This window comes from Equus caballus, chromosome 23, assembly GCF_041296265.1.
Source record: "Equus caballus isolate H_3958 breed thoroughbred chromosome 23, TB-T2T, whole genome shotgun sequence".
Taxonomy (NCBI): Eukaryota; Metazoa; Chordata; class Mammalia; order Perissodactyla; family Equidae; genus Equus; species Equus caballus.
The window spans coordinates 68,491,614-68,518,513 of NC_091706.1; the positions used below are offsets into that span (position 1 = coordinate 68,491,614).

Consider the following 26,900-nt stretch of genomic DNA (forward strand, 5'->3'; position numbering starts at 1 on the left):
ACCCCACCAAGAAGGGCCATGTAGGCTACACGACTGAGAGGAGAGCGATGTGGACACACCGCGCGGGCAGAGGCAGAGGGAGAGGGTGGGAGGCACACGTCCCACGGAGAGGAGAGCGACGTGGACACACCGCGCGGGCAGAGGCAGAGGGAGAGGGTGGGAGGCACACGTCCCACTGAGAAGAGAGCGATGTGGACACACTGCGTGGGCAGAGGCAGAGGGAGAGGGTGGGAGGCACACGTCCCACCAAGAGGAGAGCAATGTGAACACACCGTATGGACAGAGGCAGAGAGAGAGGGTGAGAGGCACACGTCCCACAGAGAGGAGGAGCTGCCACTCAGCCCCAGCCAAGTGCTGCCATGCAAAAGCAGGAGCCACATACTGGCAAAGCTGGACTTTTCAAGAGAAGCTGAAACCTCCTAATTTTTAAATACAGCAATTCCATCTAAGAAAAATGCACATACATGAGCCTCAAACGATAGATTAAAGAAGCTTCAAACATTCATAGCTGTGCTTCAAGCAGGAATTAATGCAATTGAATACATATATAAAATATATAATTTGTGGCATATTCATAGAATAGAACACCATACGATAACAAGAGTTAACAAAGTACCGCTGGCCACAGCGACCTGGAGGGATCTCAGAAACACTGAACCAAGAAATCCAGACACAAGGGCATGCACTGTATGATCCATTCAGACGAAGTTCAGGAAACCAGTTATGGTGTCTGCAGCCAGGCAGCGGCCCCCTCTAGAGCAGAGAGTGATTCAGAGGAGGGCTTCGGGGATGCTGGGGTTTCCTGATCAGGGTTCAGTTTGCGAAAATTAACTGAGCTGTACCATTATGATGTGGGGTTTCTGTAATACATATTTCAGTTAAAAATTAAAAACAAAACACTGTGCAGGACAAACAGAATTTTGCCCAAGGGCTTCCCATTTAAGCCACTGTTCTGATGAACTCAGGTTAATAAAATCCAGCTCAACTTTTATGATGTCCCAATCCATCAAGGTAACAGACACAATTTGAACTAAACATAACTGAATAAATGGGAACGTGAGCGTTCGAGCCAAACAGGAGGGCTGCCTCCCCTCAGGTGCTATACCTGGAGAGGGCCTGAAGCTCCGCAGCGGCCAGTGTACGGGCTTGTCCCAAGTAAGGGCCAGAGCACGGTGCTTGGCAAAGTGGGGCCAGTTGCCTTGCACATCGCGGCACAGCACCCTCTCTATGGCTGCAGCTTCCTCACTGCAACATGTGCCATTTCTCTGGGACGGAGCAAGGACAGTCAGTCTTCACAGCAGGAGAACAGATTCTGCTAACCCTCTGGAAACGTGCTTTGCAAACAGACTGGCCCCCAAATCTGCATGTCAGGAAGACGCACTGGTCTCACCTGACACTTGTGAGTCTTTCTCAACCAGACTTAGAAAAAGGTTCTCTCTCGAAGGATCACATCTTAGTTGATGTGGGAACTGGCATTCTCTCAGGGGTGAGTGGGAAATGGTGTGCTAACAGTGCTTGTCTTCTCAGAGAATGATGTCTTCCTGCTCCCATGTCCTCCCCAAATGCTGTGTGGTCACAGCTGATACTCTCTTGAGGAGGGCGTCACCTGGATCCATCAGCATGTCTACCTCTGTGTCACACCCTACAGGCTGGGCCAGGGGCACTATGTAGGGCCTGGTCTGCGGTTCCCCTGACATGCCTATGGCAGGGCCAAAAGCTTTTAAAGGAAGTCTGGAGAAGTATGCCTGAAGAGACAACTCCAGTCATCAGAAGAAAACTACAGCACAGCTCTTTTCTCAGGTACATCTGGAGTTTGGGTTTATACTTCAATAATGTTGGTACTCTTTACTAAGACTGATAAATATTCTGTTAGTCTATACAGGGTGAGTGTTTTTTAAATTCGTAATTTATAAGTATTCATTCATTTAAGAATTTCATATTTTTTCATATCAGGTATTTCTTGAATGACTTTGACTGCACTTTCAATGGCCAGTTGCCATGCATTAAACTCCCTTTTTTTCTTCAGAATCTTCCAGTAGACGTCTAGAGTTTAGCTAGAAGTCTTGGCTACGATACAAACAGTGATGGAAAACACATGAGCAGTAACAAGTTTTAATCTCGCTCCTCAGTCCTACCATGGGCTAATCTGTGGAAGCAGCTTACTCCAGTGTCACCAGGCTGCACCCACACCAGGCTCTGCAGAAGGGCATTTTTCTTTAAATGAACACCTTCTCATCTTTTCTTCTTAAGGAGGACTTGAGAACATTCACACTATAGATAAATTGTACATGGTGGAAAATTCTGCTTTCAAGAGGGCTTACTCTCTTCTTACAAGGTATGTTTTCATGTCTTTTTTTCATACACCAGTGTACAATTATTTTATAGTCGATACTAAGGGGACACTAACGTTATTAACGTAAATGCTTGTAAATTATATGATAAAGTTTAAAGTTTATTTGTATAATTTCTTAAAAATCAGTACTTAAATAAATACATATCGACCTAAAATTACTCTAGTTTTTGTTTTATATATAATGAATTTATTTTCAATACAATTGTGACTTTTTTTTTTAACAGCTTAGTGAAAGCCTGTCATTATGTTTTACCATAAATGCTAACACGATTGATTTTAAAAGTCATTTAAACAAACATCTTCTGAGTATGTTCTTTTAGGAAAATAACATTACCTTAATAATTAATGATAATGAAGTTTGGGGATATCACAAATATATTAAATGAAACAGTAAATATTTCTTTCAAAATGTAAAACTGTGGTATTTTCTAATGTGTTTTCAAAATGTATAAATTATTCAAATGTCATCTTTACTCACACATTTGAATACTCACATTTTCCCCTGATAAATGTCTTACTTATTCTTTTGTAATGAAATGGCACTGGATGGTTAAAATGGAAATCCACATAATCCCAAGAAAGAGTATTTATCAGCAATAGTTCAACTAGCTCTATATTCCATATGAAAAATTAGGAACTTCTATTCACAAAATCCACAGAGTCAGAATTTAAAACAAAGATTTCCTTTGTCCCCTCCCAAAGTAAATTTTTTATTAAATCTTAGATTTAAAAAAATTAAACAATGTACTTGATATTCTACTCCCTCATAATCTAAACAAAGCACAGCATTCTTTCTTGTAATATATTCAGAGATGTGGCAGCCATAAACAGTGGCCACATGGTGTAGGATTCCGTCACAGAGAAATCTGAAGGGTCTTTACCTCTCTAAAAATAAAGTGCTGTTTTTCTGTTTTTGGGTTTTTTTAACCCAACAGGAATCACTGAGTTGTTTAAAAAAAGAAAGAAAGAAAGAAAGAAAGGAAGAAAGAAAGAAAGAGAAAAACAAATCATAAGCCCACACACGTGACAGCACCCTGATGTTTTCAGCCTGTGTTCCATATTTGGCAATGTGAGGTGGTGGTGGAAAGAAGGGGGGCGTGTAGTCTTCTGTTAGAACTACCGACTGCACCAAAGGAAGACCCCAACATCTGCCTTGAGGTCTGAGACAACACAGATGAGCCTCACAGGCACAAGTCTTAGGTGCCATAGGAAACAGCAGAAAAGGAAGGGCAGGGGTTTGTTTTTAAGACAGCAGCTAGGGTGCTTAGATGCACTGAAAATCTGACGGAGGACAAAATTGGTATAAAAGGAAAAGGAGCCAGCAAGGTCTTTAATCAGATGCTATTTACATTTCTAAGGTAAAGTTAACTATTTCTTTAAGGAAAGCATCAGTTTCCATGACAAAAAGATTGAGTTTCCAAATGCACCCTGGACATTTAACTCACTTGCTCACTTACAAGGCTGAGCCTTGACAACACCTGCAGTCAGTCTGGATCCCTCCTGTGAAAGCACAGGGCACGTTCTACCACATCTATATACTGAAAACCACTCCTGGTGCTCGTGTGCTGAGAGGAGTATTGCAGCCAAGGGGAAAAGTTGCCAAGCGGACCTTTAAGCATGGGATTTAAAAGCACAGTGACTTATTCTCCTAATAATAGTGTCTGAGAGGAAATACCATTTCTCTTAGACAAATTTTCCATTCTAAGTCTGTGGAACATTTAAGTGGAAAATAGGAGCTTATACAAATTCAGAAAGACGCTTTTCAGCTACATTTCTAGCCTTGAGAACCTGGCCAAATCTTGCATGCTGTCCTCTCTGAGGAGAGTCTGGTTACTGTCTGGAAGTCACTGTGGGAATGACCTGCTTGGAGGAGGCCAAGCAGTGGGGTGGGCAATGCAGGAGTGAGGAAGCCGACCCCAGCTTCTCCTGCAGTAAAAGAGGGCAATGGGAGAAAAGTCTCAAAGGCCTCTCCTGGCTCCAACGTGCCAGGGTTTAATAGTAACAGCAGTAGCACACAGCTAATATTCCAAATATTTTTCTGATTAAGAGAAACTTGAAACCAAAATCCAAAGCTTTCCATGAGTAAGAAACTCTGGCAAAACTCCTCTAAATCAGGGAAATACTGAGTCTTCCTGGGAACAACACATAAATATCTTTACAGGTTTTAAAAATAACACACTCTAAATACTGCCAAACTAATCAAACAAGAGTTTGAGCCATATGAATAAACTCAAAATTTAAAAATAAACAAACTAAAAGTTACATCAGTTAAAATGAGAAGTAATATTCTCTATATTCTTTCTGAATAATAGGGAAAAAATACTGCTATATAATGTTCCCTCCTGGACATCCCAATATTTTCCTACTGATAAAAATTGCTCACCCAGAATATGGTGAAGTTTGGGGTCTACAATCAGTTGTACTTCATCATCTCAGATGAAGGGTGTAAATGGTGAATTCCTCTTGGAATCAAGCTTCGCCCGACTTCTCTTTTTAAGCAACCAGGATAAGAGCATACAAAAAGATCAGATTACTTTTATATGGCTAACGGAACACAGAACTGGCGAAGAGAGAAGAATGTGCCAGAAGGTGTTTCTAGTCTCAAAATAAAGAATTTCCCATCGACCACATATGGACAACAGTGGAACTGGATGCCTCTTGAGGAGGTGTGCTCCCTGAGTCCCCTCACTGGAGTCATGCAAGCAGAGTGGATATGTTATCAGGTCCAGCTTGTTCCGGAGGAACCAACACAGGGAGGGAGTTTCAACTAGATGACATTTCCTGCTTCCCCAGGTCTCCACTCTCACTCACTAGGGAAGGGCCCAGGAAGGCATGACAGGTGGCTGATCCCACCAGCCAGCAACCAGAAAGCTTCCAACTGCCACAGACACGTCACTGCCTAACCCCGTAGGCCAGAGGCTCCCCCTCATTGAAGGCAGGGAGGGTCTCACCTAAGTTACAGTCTAAGAAAGAAGAGAGAGAAAGGAAGGACACTGGCTGATACTTCCTGTGACCCCATGGGTGGGCTGGTTAGCAGACGTACAGGAGAAACAAGCCCCGAGATGCTTAGCTTCCTTTCTCTCCTTAACCCGAGCTCCAACCTTCTCTGTCCTCACAGTTCCCAGCTCTGCTCCTCACACCAGTGCCCCTCCATGTCTGTCACACCTGCTCTGCTCCTCATCTAAGCCTGCACCGCATTCCATGTAATCCTGGGTCACTGCAGAAGGGAGTGGAATGAATGCAGGGTTTGCAGAAGGAGCGACGGCGAGTCCCTGGCCCCACTGCCAGGCCACAGGGAGAGGTGGGACGTGCTCCTGGCTTCCCACATTGGCTCTCTAACATACTCCGCTTGTTATACACATTCTTTAAAGTTCTAGGTTTTCTTAGGTCTATATTTCAGGTTTATTATATGTTAAATAGATTATTTTTGGTCTAGACTGGGAACCTATGGCCCATATATCTCTAAGTTTCTACAAGAAAATACTGAAATTCAAACAACGAATCAACTCAAAATAACTTTTTATTAAACTCTCCATCTCCCACGGACCAAGGTAAATGGGGCTACGCCTTATGAAACTGTGGTTCCAAACAATGTCTCCGGTGGGCATTGCTGTTTAACTTTTGGGGGGATAGTGTGTGGGGAAACCTTCAATTGTACTAACTGTCTAATGCTACACAAGTGGTAGAAAAGGCATAAGCACATGGAGGGCCAGTTGGCAGACTGATATTTAAAACATTTAAAAAGCAACGTAATAATTTAAAAAATATGCAGCAGAGAGAGGAAAATAACCCTTCATTCATAATCCCACTATCCCTCTTATTAGGTTTGTGTATTCTGTTTCAATCTTGGTTTCATGTACGTATATATTTTATAGATGACTTTATTTCTATTGGTCTCAAATAGTAAACTGAGCATTATGAATAGTAGATAGAATTACGGCGAAGAATTTTACTGTCAGAGTCTGGGGACCACACACCTGGAGATTCCTCCAAACTGTCAGAGCCACACTGTACACAGTCAGCACTGTCTACCTGCAGTTTAGTTTCACTTACTAACTTGGGCATTTATTTTTTAGTTTTTCTATTAATGCACCTGTCATTCAAGTATTAACTTCTACAAGAATCCCACCTGAGGGTTGCGGATTAGGAGCTGTGATTTTGTTTTCTGAGAAGTGGACAGGGAGGGCATCACCCCCGAGAGCACCCAGACACGCTCTACTTCAGGGATTCTGCATCTTAACGCTATGCCTGGTATGCAGCAGACCTCTGATAAGTGCCCACTGAAAAACTCCAGCAACCTCAAACAAAGCCAGAGACAAGATCTCAAAAAACATTTAATTCAACAGCTTCTCTTACCAAGGTCAGACAAAGGTCAGGGGCAGCTATAGACCTAAAAGATAGAGAATAAACTGCTACTAGGGACAAGCTTTGATTTAGCCAAAGACCAAGAGCTGAATTAGCTAGAGAATGAGAGTTCTGAAGGTCAGGACAAACCTGGGAACCAAGCATTAAGGAGCCTGGAACCACACAGAAGCCTAAGGTCAAGAAACATAATAGACCAAAATTAGGCAAGCAGCCAAGCAGAAACAACGTGCCAGAGAAAGAAGTGACACCGAATGAAGCTCAGTCGACCTTAACCAAGTGCCCGTGCCAAGATTCCAGGGTGAATGGAAGCTGCCTGCCCCTGGGCCAGCAGACAGAGCTGCTGGGCCTTGAGTTGACAGCACTATCTCCTATACTGTAAAACCTGACTGCACGACCACTCCCACCCTCCCAAGCAAAGCTGTGTGCATCCTTTTTCATACAGATGTACACTGGACAGCAATATCCGTGTGTGTGGACTGGCTGGAGAGGAAGAGATGAGAGTGTGCCTGGGAGGCCACTGGATTTCGGGACAAAAGAAGAGACTGCTCCTGCGTAGGCTGCAGCAGAAGATGCAGAGAATGGTTGGGACACGTGAGCTTTAACTGGGGTTCTAATTCCACTTGCTCAGGTGGCCTTGGGGAAGCCACTGAAGCTCTCTGCACCTCCCATTCCTCCTGGTTAATGTGAGGGATGCGTCTAGAACCAATTCAATGGAAACTTCCACAAGGCAGCACAGAGATGGGACGCCAAGGCTGGTTCTGAAGTGTGATTCAGAATATAAAAAGCTTTGGCCATTCTCAGACATGTCCTGTAACCTCCTCTTTCTCAGCACAGTGAAGTATGAGTTAGCACGGGGAAACCTCACTTATCAGGCAGTTGATGTCCAGGGACCCAGTGGGTAAAATGCTCTTGCTGACATTTAGATTTCTAAGAATTAAATAATGTTAATTATCAGGTTAATAAGTGATGACAGTAGGTTTCTTTTTTAACCTTCCTCTGGTGATTAAAAGACATACCACATATAAATGAATATCTAAATTAAGTTAATTAAATAATTTCTGATTTCTAAGTCCAGAAAAAGCAAGGCTGTGGGGAGACAATAAAGCTGATTTCTGGGTTCTGGGAAATTGTAAGCAGCTGGCATGGTTCAAGGATTTCAGGGTCCAGGTACTCCTGAGGCTGGACCAACTCTGACTGACCCTCGAAGTCCTCCTTCGTGGCGAAGGCACTGGCTAGTGCTCAGGTGTGGCAGGCCAGTGCACTGCTCGGGAACCTGGCTGAGGTAGACAGACGCTCTCCTGCCAGGACACAGCCTCACCAGTGGGGATCTGTGTGTGGCCAACTGCATCCCCAAAGGGAAGACTGTCATAGGTCTGTTTTAGATGACTGCATAATGCTTTTCATTTTTGGAAATTACAAAGAATGTATGTTTAACAGGTGATGGTTACGAAACCATGATATGTAAATACACCAGTGGAAATCTCCCACCAGACAACAAATCTATGCTCAGAAGGTTCTCGCTTGTACATTCCAGTTTAGTGTGGGCTTTAAAAAAATACAGCTGAAAACAAATCCCTCCCCAAAACAAAACAAACAGAATTCATTGGATGGATGAGCAAGAAAGAATACTCTGGACCTCAGACACTTCGGGTCACGTATTAGACAATGGGACAGATTAGACAGAAGAAATCCAAAGGACACTGTGGAAGAAGTGACAAACTCTGAAAGGCTGGGGAGGGTGGTGGGAGAGAAAGATGAGTTAAAGAAAACCTCCAGATGTTGTGCTAAGGGGAAACAAAGGACTTTACTTTGAAAGTGACATAGATAGTAAGGCAATAGAAAGATTTTGGGAATAGAGAGTCAGGTATGATCATCTGTTTTTGTTTTTAAAAACATTTATTAGTTTACTACTTAAAGTAGTACTTTGTTAAAGCAAAAAAGAAAAAGAAGACACAAGTCATTCATGATTCCACCACCCAGAGATTATCATCAATTAGGTATTATTTGTGCCAGATTTTTTGTTTGTTTGCGTGTTTATAAGTAAACTAAGTATATATTTTTTATATTTGTTTTTTTATTTCAAAAAAATATTTCATATTTTTAAACATGTTTGCAAACATTCTGTGGGTTCCAAAGTATTTCATGGAACCAATATACCCTACTTTATTTTACTATTTTCCTTTAACCATTAGTATTATCTTGAATTTTTTTGCTATTATATATAATTCTGGGACGAACATCTTAACACACATTAGAATTACTTCCTAAGACTAGATTCCAAAAAGTAGAACTACCGGATGAAAAATTAAGATGTTTTTAAAGCTTCCAATGCATACTGCCAAATTACTTTCCAAAATGTTTTTCTAAATTTACTCTCACACTAGCAATGGACATGAATGCCATCTCATTGTACTCGAGGCAGGAATTCTATGTGTTTAAATTTTAACTGAATCCTCAACATCTACTTAGTTCTAGATTGGACCCCTACACAAGACAGCATGAAGGAGTGTGTGCTCTTAGTGTTCTTGGCTTTGTGCTCTGCGAAACCCTTGCTTCACCCTTCGTACATGACGCTGAAGAACATGATGCTGCAGGACATGGAAGACGAAGGTGACAGTGACGCTGACAACTCTCTCTTCCCAACAAGAGAGCCAGTTAACCCCTTCTTCCCGTTTGATCTGTTTCCAATGTGCCCGTTCGGATGCCAATGCTACTCGAGGGTTGTGCACTGCTCTGATCTAGGTAAGAATGCACATCAACTTGTTTTGAAGAAGAACGTCATTCTGACAAAATTAAAAGGATGGGGCAAATACTCACTGAAATTTCAAAAATCAGCTCATTGATTGTAAAGGAATTTTTCGTTTAAGTTTTTGGAAAGTATGACAAACCTCAAAGTACATCCAAATTTATTTTAAAAATCCAGAAAATCAGAGGAAAACAATGGTTATTTCATATATAGAATGTTTCTTTCTCTTCCCAAATTTGAATCAAAGTGCTTCATTTTAATTCCTTCAGAGAGAATGGACATCACCATGGTTTCATCTCAGGGTATCAGCAGCCTGAGACTGTGCTTTCTAGTAAAATTCTACAATAACAAAAGAAGTTGCTTGTCCAGAACAGTAATAGGTTATAGAGTTTGTGAAATCTTTAATCTAGATGTTTTAAAGACAACGCTTTATTTGTTCTGAATGTTTTGAGTTTAGAACTGTCTAAAAAAGACGTAGCAGAACTAAATCACTTTCTAAAGTCTTTAAAGAAGGTGTAATTCTCTTCTGAGTATTTTTTTCTTTAATATTTCTAATGAAGGTACTCTCCAATAGAGGGGCACATTCACACCTGCTCAGGGAGAAGGTGTGAGAGGAACGCACATCGAGGGTTATTATATTCAGCTATTTCCACAGAGGGCCTGGCTCAGACTCAGACTTGCCTACCGTAGGAGACAAAGTCCAGCACACACCTCCCGTTCTGGGGCTGGAGACCCATCAGGGCCACTTCTGGAGTGCGTATGGGCAGATGGTGCCTCTGGAAGCTTTAGACTCATTTCCTACTGCCACATTTGTGGCAACAGTCAAAGCTTGTTAAAATCCACTCCAGAGACTTTAATAAAGTGTGTTATTATGGGACAAAATGAGAGGGGAACAAAAAAACATTCAGAAAAAGAAGAGATTTACTATGAGCTAGAATCACTGGGCAAGTCTTAACGGAATATACAGGCTGGGAAAAAAATGAGTTTTAAGCTTTACCTTTGGCATTCTTGTGAGAAAGAGATGACAAGTCAAGGAATGTTTTTTTTTTTTTTTGAGGAAGATTAGCCCTGAGCTAACTGCTGCCAATCCTCCTCTTTTTTCTGAGGGAGACTGGCCCTGAGCTAACATCTGTGCCCATCTTCCTCTACTTTATATGTGGGACGCCTACCACAGCATGATGTGCCAAGTGGTGCCATGTCCGTACCCGGGATCCGAACCAGTGAACCCCGGGCCACCGAAGTGGAACGTGCGCACTTAACCGCTGCGCCACCGGGCCGTCCCCTCAAGGAATGTTTAAGAAAAGCTAGTCTGGAAGCACATGCAGAATGACCATGGGAAGAGCAGCAGGAAGGAGAAATGCAGAAGCTGAGACAGAACCTGGGCTGAGAAAAGGTTTGAGCAAAGGAGTATCAGAATGTCCTGTCGTTTCTAAACTGCATCCCAGGCAGGACAAAACTCTACTACTTCTTTTGGTAGAGCTGGTGCACATAAAAGCACTTTGTAAAACAGAAATCAGAATAAAAATGTATGTGTCTACCTGGACACAACTGGATGGACACTGGGCTGGTTCTGGGTAAGACGGTGACGAAGGAGATGTTCAACTTTAGCATACACCGTCTTTGTGGGATGGCCTTCGCACTTGCTCCAGAGCAAACTCATGTGCTTCAACTTGAAGACCTTGGAGGAAACACTGCGTACCTCTACTGCAATAGACGACTGTCATAAAAGAACCTCCAGACACGTAGCTGGTTGCAAACAGTGTTTTCCTTCTACGATCTCCTGAATATTTAGCTACTGAGCAAAATTCACCTAAGAATATCTGTAATAATAGTCTGACACATACCTTTAAAATGACATGTCACTGTTAGCAGTGTATAGTTCACCTCCCCCAGGACCACTGAAGATGAAAAGGGTCTGGACACTTGTCTTTCCTTCTCCCTCAGGGAACGAAATTCTTTTCAGAGCTTCTGATTCCATCAGGGGTAGGGCAGGGCAGGTTTGTCAAAGTATATGTCACCAGTCCTTTCTGCAGAAGCTCCAGCTTCCAACAAGCCCTTCACTTCATTTTCTGAAACCAAATCATCTCCTAACAAAATGATGGCTTGCTGACCTACCAAGTTACCCCCTTTTCCCTCTTTCTCTCTATGGCCAAACTTATTAGAAGAGTTGTCAGTTTTAAAGTATGGAGGGAAAAGTACTGAGGGCTGTTGAGTGGAGTGTCGAAGTACACAGTATTTAGATACTGAACTTCTCGGTTTGGGGCTGCTCACTATACTGCTACTCTTCAGGAGGAAGGACGGCTCCACCAAAAGTGTACTCAAGTCTGAAATTCACTGTCAAATGCGTAAAAAAAGATGAATTAATGGATGGACAGTAAGCATAGTTCAGTAAAGTGCTGCTGGTAGAAAGAGAATATGGGTTTTCACTGTAAAATTCTTTCAACTTTTGTTTGTTTGACCATTTCAATAATAAAAAGTTAGGGAAAAACAAGACGACCCCATGCTCAGCAAGCATAACTACTATATGAAACGTCTGACAGCAAGCAGGGGTGGGCCTGCTCAGTCATCTAGGGAAACCAAGAAATATACCATGTACAGCTCCTAGTAATTTTCTGCTAGGGGAAAAATACATTTAATAATTTAATAACATTTAATTAATAATTTAATTAACATTTACTGAGTACCTACACAAAGAGGAAGGTGCAGCTGTACCTTCACCTGAGATGACAGAAAAGAAAGCTATTACTGTACCTGCAAAGATGAACGGTGACAAACAGGTGGACCCAGGGAACTCCAAACTAGAGAAATGGCTGGAAAAGAACTAATGCTGTGGTTGATGACTTCAGTAAAGGTCTATCGCACACCTTGATGACAATGATAAGTTATGGATGAACAAGTTTTTGTAAATCAAATAATTTACGACTACTTAGAGGAGCTCATTATTAAAGGAAATGGGCAGTGAAGTTCTTGATAATGTACATGAAAATAATCTATCTTATCTATTTTCTAAGCACAAATTTCTACATTTTTGAGGCTTCTTAAAATGATCAAAACCTACAGGCTCCAATTTAGCCTATAAAAGCCCGAAAATTTGCAAAGAATGTTAACATTCCTCAGCCAAAAGTACATCAGCAGAAGCTGGGCCTCAGCTGTTGGTCATGTTGGCATGCCCCAGTTTACCTCCATTTATTGTCACCTTGCAGCAGACGAGCAGTGACAGTGAGACCCAGCTAGACACACTGTAAAAATAAATAAGTTACTTGAAAAGGTTGTAGGCCTTTCCAAAGAACAACGGTTTTGTCATCTGTTACGTGTTAACTCATTTCTTACTTAATGGTAACCGTGGATTTTAACAAATGTACATTTCTATCATAGCAGCAATCTCATCTTCAACATACAACATGTATGTAACATGTTTGTTTATTTCTCAGGTTTGTCCTCCGTCCCAAGCAACATTCCATTTGATACTCGAATGCTTGACCTTCAAAATAATAAAATTAAGGAAATCAAAGAAAATGATTTTAAAGGACTCACTTCACTTTATGTAAGAATATATGCTCATATTTTCAAATATTTAAGTGAAAATCTTTATCACTGCTAAAATGATTATGCATACTGTGTTTGTGTAAACAAGTCTTACTTTTCTATGTGTGAAGAATGACAAAATCTCGCTATTCAGCAGTGTTCTATTTAATGAAAAATTACAGATTTAATTCAATCAATAATTTAATTCAGCTGCATAACAAACAGGTGAAAGGCAGTGGGGTAAGCATTTGAGTAAATGGTCCTTAAATGAACTCATGATCTATTTGGGTAATCACAGTCATTGTACACTAGAACAAATATTCAGTTACTCATGAGCATAGAGTCTATGAAAATCTGTACCCAAGCCATCAACTTATCTTAAGACCCCACAAATCTCTAACAGTAGTACATGCAATATATCTAATTGAGTAATATACACTTGTATGGCTTTTCTTCTAGACTCAAAGACGAAAAAGAATTTTTCCTCACTATATTTTAATTTTCTAAGATTTAAAAGATTCCTATTTTTCTATTTAAAAATGAGGCTCTCTCATTTTGAGCCTCTAGATTTTAGCAAGTAAAATTTCTATTTAATTTGGATTGAGTTTGGGGAAGAGCTTGATTCCACACTGTCACAGCAATGGGGTGTCATTTCTTCCCCTCAGTGCTGGGTTAGGGTGGGACGGCCTCTTTTCTGCACTAGGCTATGGTGGGGAAGCCAATATTGCTCTCCCAGGCTGTTCCCAGCTGTGCTAGAGAGAAGAAATGGAAAGCCTGTCATCTGCAGTGGTTATAGCACTGAGAGAAGGGAAAGACACCATGACCTCAGCAGTCTCTTGATGCCATCCATGTAGGCCTGTTATCCTCCTGTATCTGAGAGATGCACAGCCACATGCCTGCCTGTCACTCTTGGGTCAGTGCACGGACCCAGCTGACCTGTCCCAGCAGGCAGAGAAAGGGCACTATTGAGTCTCATTTTGCAAACCATTGCCTGTCTGTCAGCTGGATGAGCAAGGGCACTCAAGTTGCTCATGTTCTGGGCACCGTGAGGGATGCTCTTTCCTAGGCTCTATCACTCAATCCTCGTGCCAAGCCAGCCTGGCAAGGAGTGGTGCCTGGGGGTAGCAGCCTCTGCGAAGTCATGCTCTTCCCTCTGCTGCCAGGAGGTCACTCGTGGGGCCTTGACTTCTCCTTTCCCTTTCAAATGTACTGTGTAGACAGCTCAGGTGTGCTAAGGCTGCATACATGCTATAGCTTCTATATAAAAAAAGAGCACGTGGAAGAGCATAAATTTATTAAAACAATGAGAAATAGCACAATGGATTCCATCAAGGATCCATCCAGCCTACCTCACTGACCTCAGACCACAGAAACTTTTGGAGAATGGCAAGACTCTTTCTCTACCCTCAGAAGTTCGTCATAGAGCCTATGAGTGCTTCTACCACTTCTTCAACCTACATTCAGCGATATAACCACAAGAACAGCAATTGATGTCATATTTAATATCAAAATCAGAAATAGTTTTTAATCTAATTTGTCATATCATTATTTTACTACCTTTTAGGAGTATTCCAGGGCCTCAGTCTACATGTACTCTCATTATTCACCAGGAGGTGAGAATCTAAAAGGTGTCAGGAGCTCTCTCAGGCCTATTTTCTTTCAGTCAGTTTTTATAAGGCATTGTGCTGAGGGCAAGTGTTCTGCACTCAGGCGGACCTGGGCTCAATCTTGGCTCCCCGAGAAGTGTGCATTGGGAAAGTGGTGGCCTCTCTGAGCCCGCCCTCCCTTGGCTGTCAAAGGGGTGTAACAATTGTATGAATTCAAAGTGGTTACTAGACCAGATGAATGAATGCATGTAAGGAGCTCAGTGCCCAACTGTTAACTACTTTTCCCACCAGCCTAGTTTCCAAGACTGTCCAGTGTACTAATGTAAAGCATTTTTTTTCAATTCTTTTTTTTTTTTTAAGATTTTATTTTTTTCCTTTTTCTCTCCAAAGCCCCCCAGGACATAGTTGTATATTCTTTGTTGTGGGTCCTTCTAGTTGTGGCATGTGGGACGCTGCCTCAGCGTGGTTTGATGAGCAGTGCCACGTCTGCGCCCAGGATTCGAACCAACGAAACACTGGGCCGCCTGCAGCGGAGCACGTGAACTTAACCGCTCGGCCACGGGGCCAGCCCCTGTAAAGCATTTTTTAAAGCACATACTTTATACTTAAATAGTGGGCATGTTGTATATTTTGAAAGATTTATTTAATTATAATATCATCTTATATGGTACCTGTCAAGAATCAAAATGTTTTTTAGATATTCTATAAATTCTCTGCATTATGTTTTAGCTGTTTGTTTGGCATTCTGGTTCTCACACAAAGGTCAGTCCAGCATTGGAGAACAATGGGATCATTTACACACACACGCACCACCACCCCCCCCCCCCCCCCCCCCCCGCCCCAGTTCACTTCCAGCCCATTATTACAGCCACGTTCCTCATGAAGACTCCCTGCCCTGCTTCTGAAAGGCTATACTTTCCTCATCTCTGTCCTGACACATAACCACATTGTTCGGGGCTCTGTGACTGCCCCTTCTGGAATTTTCATGTGCGAGCCCAGACTGAAAGTACAGTTTAACTGGAGACACTCTGCTAACCAGCCCACTGGGGTTACCTTTGATGCGACTCACTATGTGAAAATTCTGACTCTGTCTTGTATTACTTATCCTTCCTCTTATGATGCTCTGACAATGGCATGTCTTAACCAGAGAAAAGCAAACAAAACCCCATGCAGGATGGCTGGGCTCTCTCAGGGGTTCCTGACAGTGGCAGCCACAGGAAGTGCACCGGACAGGAAGAACAAAGCATGGAGGGCAGAGGGCAGGCAGGCACAAGGCAAGTCACTTTTCTTCACTGTGCCCACTTCCTTGTCACTGAAAGGACAGAAATAATTTCTGTTAAATTTACCTCGCGAGGTTGAGTGAGGATGTGCCAAGTTGTTAAATTCCCCCATATTTTGTACAACCACAGGAAAAGAGAACAAAGTCTTCAATGGCATCATATATTCAGAAAGGACTATATTTTACCAGGTGGTACCACAACGCAGTCTCAGCTCTTCCCCTGCTTATTTAATCTTTCTCAGGTGAAATGTTTCACAGGAGCGGTAGGTCTGAAAGGGGAGTAGAAAAGGCGGAGCAAGGGCCTACACCAAGGCCAGGAAAACAGTCTTAAAGGGAGTTACACTGCTGAACTGTTTGTGTTTCTTCTGTGTAACAACAATAACCTTAATAACACCAGAAGGCATATTAAGTCGGTCTGGAAACAGCAGGAAGTTGTAAAATGGGACTGGGGGAAAAATTCATAAAAGGAACGAATCCAGAGCTGCTCTCTGAAAGAATGAGAGGATCTGGATTAGTAGAGAAGGATAAGAAGTCCTAAGGGATTTCTAAGCCACCTGCCATCACCCTTTGGAAACACTGAAAATTCTTTCTGCAAAATCTGGCAGTAAAACAAGGGCTGAACTATGTCCATTTTGCAGCGAAAATAGTTACTAGGGTGACTGACGAGTCCTGGCTGCTCAGGACTTTTTCCCCGTTTGGGTTCTGAAGTTCCCACCTCCCAGCAGACTGAGGGGGTTGCAGTCAGCACCCTCAACATGTCACAGGGGCTGGCTGTGGAGAACGCAGAGCCACGCTGCTGGGAGCTCCTTCACTCTCTGGGCTTGACTCCTCAGAAGGGTGCTGCCACGTTGCACTGACAAACAGACATGGAACTGGGAAGGGGTTGAATCATTCCTTGGGACCCATTACTGTCTCCTGAGTGTCTGAAATATGCCAGAATACTGAGGGCACTTTGTAGGAGTTTATTCCTACAGGCTTCTATTCTGGGAAAAATGTTAAACATTAGTAAACATAAAAGAAGTGAGGTTTAAGAAGTAGCTAAAATCATGCATTTGATGTATTCGGTGTGCACTAAACTTAATTTTGAAGAGTGAAGAAATTTTAAGATAAGATAAATACCATCATCACTGCATGAAGGGGAGGGGGAGCAGGGAGACTTTACCACGTGAGCACATCACCTGCTCAGAAATAAAGCAAAGATAGGAAACAGCCATTAATGCTTTGCATGGTTCCAACTCAGTAGTAAATTTCTTTTTTTTTTTTGGCTTAGATTGGGTGAGGAATTGGTCACATGGTTAAATCAAGTACAGGAATGACATAATTTGCATTGGTTTCCGAGACTGACTCATCATCGCAGAATGCTGGTACATCAAATCCACTTCCTAATATGGTGTAACTTTTTATGCTTTATCCAGGCTTTGATTCTGAACAACAACAAGATAACAAAGATTCACCCAAAAGCCTTTCTAACCACAAAGAAGTTGCGACGGGTCTATCTGTCCCACAATCAACTAAGTGAAATACCACTTAATCTTCCCAAATCATTAGCAGAACTCAGAATTCATGATAACAAAGTTAAGAAAATACAAAAGGAGACATTCAAAGGAATGAACGCTTTACACGTTCTGGGTAAGTTTTTGCAAATGAAGGGACATTTGAAATTACAAGCAATATACAGATGTACAGATTTGTATCATTATTATTAACTTTTAAGACAGCTAATTTCCAAGATTAATTTTTTTGAATCTAATAATCTTTAACTAGATAAGCCATTTATAAATCAAAGTATTAAACAAAATTGATAGTACTTAAAGAAATACGCCTTTTGTAATACACACACTTGCACTCTCAGGAATCCCCTCTACCTAGTGTGGTATCTGTTTTCTGACTGCCCTAATTGGTAAAATCCATTATATAAAGGTAGTATTTTTAATGTATTCTATAAGCTACAGTCATGCGCCGCATAATGACGTTTTGGTCAACGATGGATGGCATATACGACAGTGGCCCCACAAGATCAGAACCATACAGCTGAGGAGCATAGTAGGCTTTACCATCCAGGGTTGTGTAAGTACACTCTGTGATGTTTGCATAACCACAAAATCGCCTAAAGACACATTTCTCAGAATGTATCCCTGTCGTTAAGCGACACATGACTCTACTCAAATATAATGTACAAAATTATTTCAGATATTATTTGGAAGGTACATCTAACTTTTAATTATCTGCTTTAAGATTACTGAGCTAAGGAACTTTTTGTTGTATATTTTAAATTCCACTCTATTTTACTTCTAACACTCATGGTACAACCATGCCATCTGCCTTACAATATCCATTTAAAATTCCTAACCAATGTTCTCATTCATATATTCACTTATTTACCTCAACCAAGTGCCTAGGACTCTCACTTAGGGGCATTTCTTCAAAGTTATATTTCTGTTAATCAAATAATTTATAATTGACTTATAATTTAAAAAGTTTAGGTGACAAATAAATGTACACTGGAAAACAAACATTTTGAATTACATGAAGGATGATCTTTTTTCTGATGTAATAGTATTACTACAATGAAACCTTGATCATGTTCATGGTTGGAAAAGAGCGATAATAAGTTACTGATTTAGTAACTGAAAACAAAATAGTGACATGTTCTATATGTAATACAAAGCAGTGTTTTTCTGAGGCTGACAGAAAGGGGAGTAGACAGACACAGAAAGAGTTATACTGAGTGAAGAATGTCTGAACAATGAAGCTCATATTTCTCAGAATTTTCTTGGGATGTGTATCTCTGTGTCATGAGTTTCCTTCATATACAACATATGTGTGCTGAATTATGTAATTTCCCCCCACAGAGATGAGTGCAAACCCTCTTGATAATAATGGGATTGAACCAGGGGCATTTGAAGGAGTGACAGTGTTCCATGTCAGAATTGCAGAAGCAAAACTGACCTCAATTCCTAAAGGTTTGTATTTATTTATTTAAGATAAAGTATTTTTTTAAATTGTTATCTTTAAATGACCATTAAATGTAATGTAAACTGTATACATTGTTGAAACCACACTGCAGTCAGAATCCTTTTTACAGTATATCTGGTGAGTGTAGCATGAAATTTAGTGTTTTCTCACACACATACCCACAGCCATATGTAGGGCTTTGTTTTTTGTCAGTATGAAACCAGATTCTTTTTTTTCCCCAGCAAGAACAAACATTAAGAAGCAATGAACTTTTTATTTTCCTTCTCTTTTCTGACATTAACTCATCTGTACTCGTCATTCTAAGAAGTCTGTAAAGAAAGTAGAGGAAGACGCATGGGGCCAGAAGCCGCCTCCAAGCCGAGCCGCTGTGGTCCTGAGTGGGCCTGCGAGGCTGGCCTGGGGCAGACAGGGCTCTGGCAGGGACGGGCGTGCACTCTGCACCGTTTCTTCATGGGAGTGCTGTGCAGACTGATGGGCCAGTGGACAGAGAAGTCTCAGAACAGTGTCAGGCACAAGGTGAACACCCTCTCGTGCATGACATGACCCTTAACAGAAGGAGCACCATGCTTTTTCTCATGTGACCTGAAGCTAGTGCTCACAGTAAAGCACTTCTTCAGTTTGCTACTGGCCTTGTTTCTAGTGTTTCAAGCACTTGGTCTGATTTAACTGGATAGGACTGCCTTTCTCAGGACCCATGCTCAAAGTCTCGCTTTCCTCGAGCTGACAAGGGCTCTCTCTCTCCCTCTGCTAAGATGACTACCTGCACCAGAAAGAACCCGTGATTAATAACATTTTCCTTTCAAACACCTGTCTTTCAATATCCACAGTAAAAGCAGTGACTTCACCATGACGCCTTTTCTACTACTCACCTGATCCAAATTAACAAACATAAATTGATAATTTACAAGACACAGCAAATCTGCTATTATTAATCAAGTGGTGAGCTTCCACTTAGGAGAAAAATCATCTAAAGTAAAAGTGGAAAGAATTTTTTTATACAGGAAAAATCAGTTTAATTCAGAACTACACAATTAAAAAACCATCTTAATTTAGCTTTCAAAGAGGTGGCTGGTTTTCTACAAGAAACCTAAAATGTTATATTTACCTTCTCATCTTTAGAACAAAAATACAAACTCCACCTAACAAGTTAAACACAGAATCCCTTTCACACGCTGGAAGCTGATTGGGAGGGGCGGGGGCGGGAGGGGGGGGACAGTGCAGCGGAGACAGAGGGAGAAGGGAAGAGGATGTGCAGGAGACACGCCCCTGAGCTGACAATGTTCTTCACAATCACATCAGCAGCCTTCCTACACTGCAGAACATCCTGGGAGCAATTCTCTTCACGTTTCAAAGCATATCCTAAAAATGAAGGTTTAATTTCTCATGAAGTTCTCAAGATTCTTCCAAAGCCTAAAGAAACATTTTATGCCTTTAGAAATTTAAATTGGAATCAAATCGCTCAACTTACATAACGACTCCTTCAAGATTGCTATGACATTCCAGTTAAGTTTTTGTTGTTCTAATTTATTTGCTAAAATGTTAAGGCTGACTGCCTAAATGTCATAATTCAATCATCACCACCACCTGTGGCAGCACGAGTTAGGTAGAGGTCCAACGGGTCCTTACCAGACCTGATAAGTTAACATAAGGAGAGTGAAAAATGTTTTCCTTCCTATTCATTCGGAAAACTCTACTACATAATAGTATCGCATGGAGGAGAGGAGAAACTTGTGTGAAGACAGGGCAGGAACAGAAATACCTGTACAAAAGTATGCTAATATTTGCTGGCAACCATCGAGCACCTACCTTGCCTTTGCTCATTCATCCTACAGAGGCTGCACTCTTCTCTTTGGTTATCTACCGTCTCCATGCCCCAGGGGACGGGACAGTGCCCTCAAGCTCTACAAAGTCCCCAACGTGAACAGAGATTGCTCTCTTCTCTGACTTGGTACAACACAGACCAGAATAGGCTGGCACACTCTGGTATTTTCTAGAGATTTTTATTTACTTTTAAAGTAGGTTCTTCAATCAACATAAAATTTAGCCAGGAAGAGTACCAATATTCATAAGGAAACTTCAATTACCTTCACTAGCCTTTACCACCAACATAGGAAGGAAATGTCTCACAAAGTCAGAAAATAAGAGTGTTTTCCCCAGCTTGCTAAGTAGAACCTTTGGTTGACAAATACCTTATCTGTAGGACTAATAAAATGAGGTCTGACAGTTTTCGGGTTAGTCTCTCTCATTCCAGCTCCAGTTAATCTGGGGAAGGCTGCAGTCAGGACACATAGGGGTGAGGAGAGAAGGTACAAAGATTCAGAGATCCCTCCATGTGCCAGGTGACAGTGGAGATGCTTCTCTTAATTTACGCAGAAACTACTAACTGAAAAGAATAAATGCTGCAATGAATCAAACATACCAAATAGCGTAAAAACCCGTGTGTTCATAATGATATTTAAAAAAATTCAGTAGTCACCTCTGGGCATCGCACCAATTCATTACTTGAAACAGCCAAGCATTCATGCTACCTTTTCTGTAAAAACTGTATTATAAAGTAACTAAATAACTGACAAAGAAAAATAGAGAAGAATTCCACCTAATAAATGCATAAAGAATGACAAAATCAGAAAGAAAATGACCATTTTCCCATTATCAATGAAATAACGGATCTGGGTAGCAGTCATCAATGAACACCAAAACCACCAAGTGAAAGGGTGGTCTACGGAATCTGACCTGGTCTCTAGATCTAACTACAGGACGAGAGGACCAGGATCAATGACATCACGTGGAAGCCACCAGCCCCAGCCACAAATAAGTATATCACGCAAATCAGTATTTGAAACAAACTAATACAAGAGGGAGAAAAGGAGGCAGCATGCGACAGAAGAAGAGATTTTAGGAGATATAACAACCAAATCTATTTTGTAAACTTTATGTGGATCCTGACTTGAACAAATCAACTATAAGACAATATATGTGAAATCATTAGGGAAATAAATGTTAGATGAGAGTACTGTTGCTAATCTTGTTAAATGTGATATTGACACGATGATTATGAAAAAAAGATGACTGTATGAGTTAGATACATCTAGTGAAGTCTTTACAGGTGAAACGGCATTGTATATGGAATTTGATTTTAAATACCCCAGCAAAAAAAAGTGAATAAATAAAATCAAATCAATAAGCAAGCCAGTAATAACTAATGGGGTAGATGAAACAAGATTGGAAAAATGGAGATAACTGTTGAAGCTGGGCAACAGCATGGTAGTTCATAATACTAGCTTCTATTTTTGTCTATGTTTGAAATTTTCCATAATACAAAGGTAAAAAAAAAAAAAAGCAGATCCCTAAAAAACTGCCTAAATCTATAATGTGAAACTTAAAAGTAAATAAGGTAAATAAGTAATCAGTGGGGCTTGGTCTTACCTGATCTAACACACATTTCTTTTCTTATCATCAGAACTACCATCAACTTTATTGGAGCTTCATTTAGATTATAATAAAATTTCCACTGTGGAACTCGAGGATTTTAAACGATATAAAGATCTGCAAAGGTAAGACTCTCCAAAAGCCTAACTGAGAGGTGGTAGTCCCTCTGAAAAGTTATCAGTGGAACTTCTTGGAGAACGTGTGCAGGGACCAAGTTAAGATGATCACAGTTGCTACTGTCTCTGGAATGGGAGAGAGAAACCCTATGGAGTGAGGAAAAGGATGCTTTTCAAATACCCCTTTGTTGTCGATAGGTTAGATTAAAGAATCTTCTGATGCTGGAGGACAGGGCTATTATATACTGGAAAAGGTTATTAAATAAATCCATGAAATACCTTTCTCTGAACATGTATACAAATAGGACAGGTTTATATTCCTAACTCGGCTGTGGTGTTTTCAGCTAACTGTATCACACCATCTGCTTAAGAGTTGATGCATTTTATATCGTTTTTAGGCTGGGCCTAGGAAACAACAGAATCACAGATATCGAAAATGGAAGTCTTGCTAACATACCACGCATACGAGAAATACACTTGGAAAACAATAAACTAAAAAAAATCCCTTCAGGACTACAGGAGTTGAAATACCTCCAGGTAAAATATTCTACTTGTGTTTTGTAGATATTAGTGCTTTTCTTTGTTTTTAGGGTGAGTCACAGATGACAACCCCCCAGGTTGCTGGAATTTTATAAGCAGCAGGAGAGTGTTAGGAGAACGGTTTCTACACAGACGTCACCTAAAACGCTCAGCTACTCATTTCCATCCTCCTCTTCTACTGAAACTGCTAAGCCCACTGTGGCAAAGGTACTGATTTTAGGTTTCTGGGGTGGCAGTGGATATGTAAAGGCAGGACTGGTCAGTAGGAGACCAAGGAGGATCATACATCCTCTCATTCTGGAAACATTTTACACAGGCAGAGCGTGTGGACGAGGCCCCAGATATTTTCACTATCAACGTGGTGCTAGATTAGAAGTGAGTATGCTTTTTTAAAAATTTAGGCCAGAAGATATAATCAAAAGTCAGTATTTGGTACATCATGGGTTCACATTTCCTGTTCTTCATTGTTAGAAACCTTTTCCTTCTAATCTGGCAACTCTTGACCATCTGGGAGGGGCCACAGAACCCTTGGGAAACCTGATAAAGCTTTCGATCCTCCCCAGAACAAAAACAAAGACAGTATTTTGCATATAATTTCAGGAGGTTCTCATCTATGGCCCTCAAATTAAGAACCTCTACTTAATCCTGTTTCACCACAGTCCATTATTCTCATGTGCTTTCCTTGACATACAACCACCTCATCTTCCAAGCAGCAAAAACACAATGAGAACAAAACTGGGCCTTGAGCCACTTGCCCCTTCTATAGATTTCTTTCCAACGTCTCTTTAAATAAGTTTTGTTCACTGCCTTCCTTTGAGACAGAAGCCATGGAAATGGAGGTGCTATAGGCAGGTGTTCATCTCCAGGTATCAACTTCCCTTAGACTTTCCAACTGCATATTTAAATGTCTATTTAACATGCGAGTGTGGCTGGTCTTCCCTCTCTCAGGCTGTCCCACTTTCGTGTACCTTACTCCACAGCTCCAATCCCAGCTTCTGGGCACTCTTAAACCTGCCCACACTCTTGCTAGCATTTTTAAAATGAATTAAATTATAACACAAAGAGAGAAGAACACCAGTCATAAGGGGACAATTCAGCGAATGTCCACAAAGCAAACACATCCACGTCCAGCACTGTTTTTCATCCCCAGTAAGGTCAGTGTCATGGTAAGCCACATCTTGCACTGACAGTGAACTGCCTGGAAACGCACAGAAACCATATCCAGCACTTGTCACAAAATCCCCAAGACTATTAGAGGGCAGAGGGGACTCCAACACCAAACTTAAGGCTTTTGCAATGCCTGGAGTTCTCACGACCAGCTCCGATCAATCTCACCAAGACATCAAGGCAGGATCTAGAGGTAACAACAGCCAGAACCAATATCTTAGCTTTTACAGCAAAAGGTTCCTTTTTTTTTTTTCCTTCCCTGAGGAAGATTTGCCCTGAGCTAACAGCTGTTGCCAATCTTCCTCTTTTTGCTTGAGAAAGATTGCCGCTGAGCTAACATCTGGGCCAGTCTTCCTCTATGCTGTATGTGGGCCGCTGCCATAGCATAGCTGCCATTGAGTGCTGTAGGTCTGCACCCAGGAACTGAACCTGGGCCACTGAGGCAGAGCGTGCTGAACTTAACCACTAGGCCATAAGGCTGACCCTAGCTTCTACATTTTTATATGCCAAAATCCCACCAGTTAAGTAGACTGTTTTTACTTTCCAGTAATCTCACTTGCCAAAAAAGACCAAAGAAGGAATTTCAAGGGCTTGTTAAAGGGAATGAAGGAAAGCTCCTTTACTGTCCATCTTTCTGAGTAATAATGTAATTTAGAAAGACATGTATGCAGCCTATAAAATTGTATTTTGTCCACTGGTGCAAATAAAGATTCACCCATTGATGCTGTATTACAGATGTACTGAAGATGTTGACAGTCCTATGTTTCTATAAAACAACTTACAGAAAAGCAGCTCCACACTTCTTTCCCGACCACAGAAAATGCTAGCTAACAGTTCTTCACATTCACACTGCAAGCCCAATTCTCGGAGCATTAAATTTCCTTCTTGCGCTCATTTCTAATATCTTTAAAACACATTATGATAAATATGGCCCTGAAATACTCATATACACTCCCCCTCCCCCATATAGACATATATGTAGGGAAGGAGACCAGGCAGCCTGCTCTGGGCCTGGACGTAAGTCCCAGGCCACCCTTCACACACACAGAATTTTTGTGTACTAACACATAAGCCTGCATCATTGTAAGTATTTAACAGGCACAAACAAGTACATATATTTTAAGTGAAATACATTCAAATCAGTGCAAAATAAAATTCATGAGTAAATGCTGACTATAAACAGAACACTTTCTTTTTACATTTACTGTGTATTTTTAATCCATTCTTTTTTTCCTACTACAACAGATAATCTTCCTTCATTCTAATTCAATTACAAAAGTGGGAGTGAATGACTTCTGCCCAACAGTGCCAAAGATGAAGAAATCTTTATATAGTGCAATCAGTCTATTCAACAACCCGGTGAAGTATTGGGAAGTACAACCTGCAACATTTCGCTGTGTTTTGAGCAGAATGAGCGTTCAGCTTGGGAACTTCAGAAAGTAATAATTAGTAACTAGTAATATCCATTTAATATAAAATTTAAAAATGGTTACATTTGGAATACTTGAACTCTATTAATAATGGTGGTATTATGCACATAAGCAAAACTCTATTCCCACGTGTTAAATCCATGACTTACTTTATGACAAAAAATTTCAAAAGAATTTTGCAAAACTATTGATACACCAGAAGTAAAAGAAGCATCTACTGCAGTTTCCTTTTGCATACAAATGATTTTGCATAAATCTATGCTTGAATATTCTTTTTCAGTAACAAAAAATAAGATATTCAGTATTTAACACTTTGTTATCAAGTGCATTTTAAAAAGAACTGTACTGTAAATGGAATGCTTGACTTAGGAAATTTGTGCTCTTTCATTTGCTGTTAGAAAAACAAAATTGACAGTGACAGTTATATGAAGAGTACATTATACTATTCTTATTCTTTCTTTAATAACTCGGGTAGTACTGTAACATTTCTAATCATGTCGAAATATGGTTTGATATAATCTTATTCGTGTCTGACAGCCTTACTCTCTTTATGTTTAAAACTAACTCCTTATAAAAGCCTTCGGCAAGTGTTATTACCAACTCGACAGATGCTATTCATAACAGCTGGTTTTTGAGCTAGAGTACATGCTTTTCTTCTTCAATTATTATTATCTGATTATAAAACCTCTATAAAAATGTGCAGTGAGTGTTTATATAAAATTTGGAACTCACATTTTTTATGATCACAGTTATTATAAGCTTTTAACAGTATGTCAATTGTTAGGTTATGTAACACGGTCACCTCAACGCTAAGGAATATTTTCGAGATGTCCCTTTGTAAGACCTTGGTTGGAAGAGCCTGGACAGTATTAATTTTACAGCAAATTGTCTCCTCAAATATGCACAGACTGAATAACTCTGAAAAACAAACCTGGTATAACTGAATAGGCAGAACATTAAGTAAAACACAGAAACTAAAAGCTGTTATGTACTTTTTATTGACATTCAACATAAGTTAAGGAAAACATTAAAATACTGGTTTGAAATAAAATACTTATGCTTTGCTTAATTTTTCTTCTTCCACTCAGGATCATAAACTATTTTTCCAAAAACTCAAATCTATATATAACATTTTTAGCACAGTAATAATACTTATTCTTAACAACAGTACTGAAATACTCCAAATTATGCCTGTGTTATAAAAGGTAATCACCTTTATGTTAAACTACTTCAAAAACTAGATTTTAAACAATTTTGAGGGGAGCAGAAAATATTACAGATATATAAGGAGGGGTGGAGGGTTTAGATATCCAGGTCACGAAGGGGTAAACTGTTCTTCTTAGTGAAATTCCCCACCTCTGGAACAG

The 26,900-nt window shown here is 40.7% G+C and overlaps 2 protein-coding genes across 6 annotated transcripts in view; one reads left to right on the forward strand and one right to left on the reverse strand.

Moving 5' to 3' along the window:
• Positions 1-26,900, reverse strand: part of CENPP (centromere protein P) — a 215,819-nt gene that overhangs the window by 88,488 nt on the left and 100,431 nt on the right. The window lies entirely within an intron of this gene.
• Positions 1,728-26,584, forward strand: ASPN (asporin). Of its 2 annotated transcripts, XM_001491603.6 has the most exons (9): positions 1,728-1,800; positions 2,027-2,335; positions 9,188-9,460; positions 12,896-13,008; positions 17,291-17,504; positions 18,728-18,838; positions 22,312-22,405; positions 22,795-22,933; positions 25,349-26,584. In XM_001491603.6, exons 3-9 carry the CDS (start codon positions 9,217-9,219, stop codon positions 25,544-25,546), a joined length of 1,113 nt encoding a protein of 370 aa, XP_001491653.1. In that variant the 5' UTR covers positions 1,728-1,800; positions 2,027-2,335; positions 9,188-9,216; the 3' UTR covers positions 25,547-26,584. The 2 variants fall into 2 exon arrangements, 1 of the variants encoding a protein (XP_001491653.1); XR_011431156.1 differs by lacking the exons at positions 1,728-1,800; positions 25,349-26,584 and adding an exon at positions 23,253-23,311 and having other exon boundaries at positions 2,075-2,335; positions 22,795-23,143.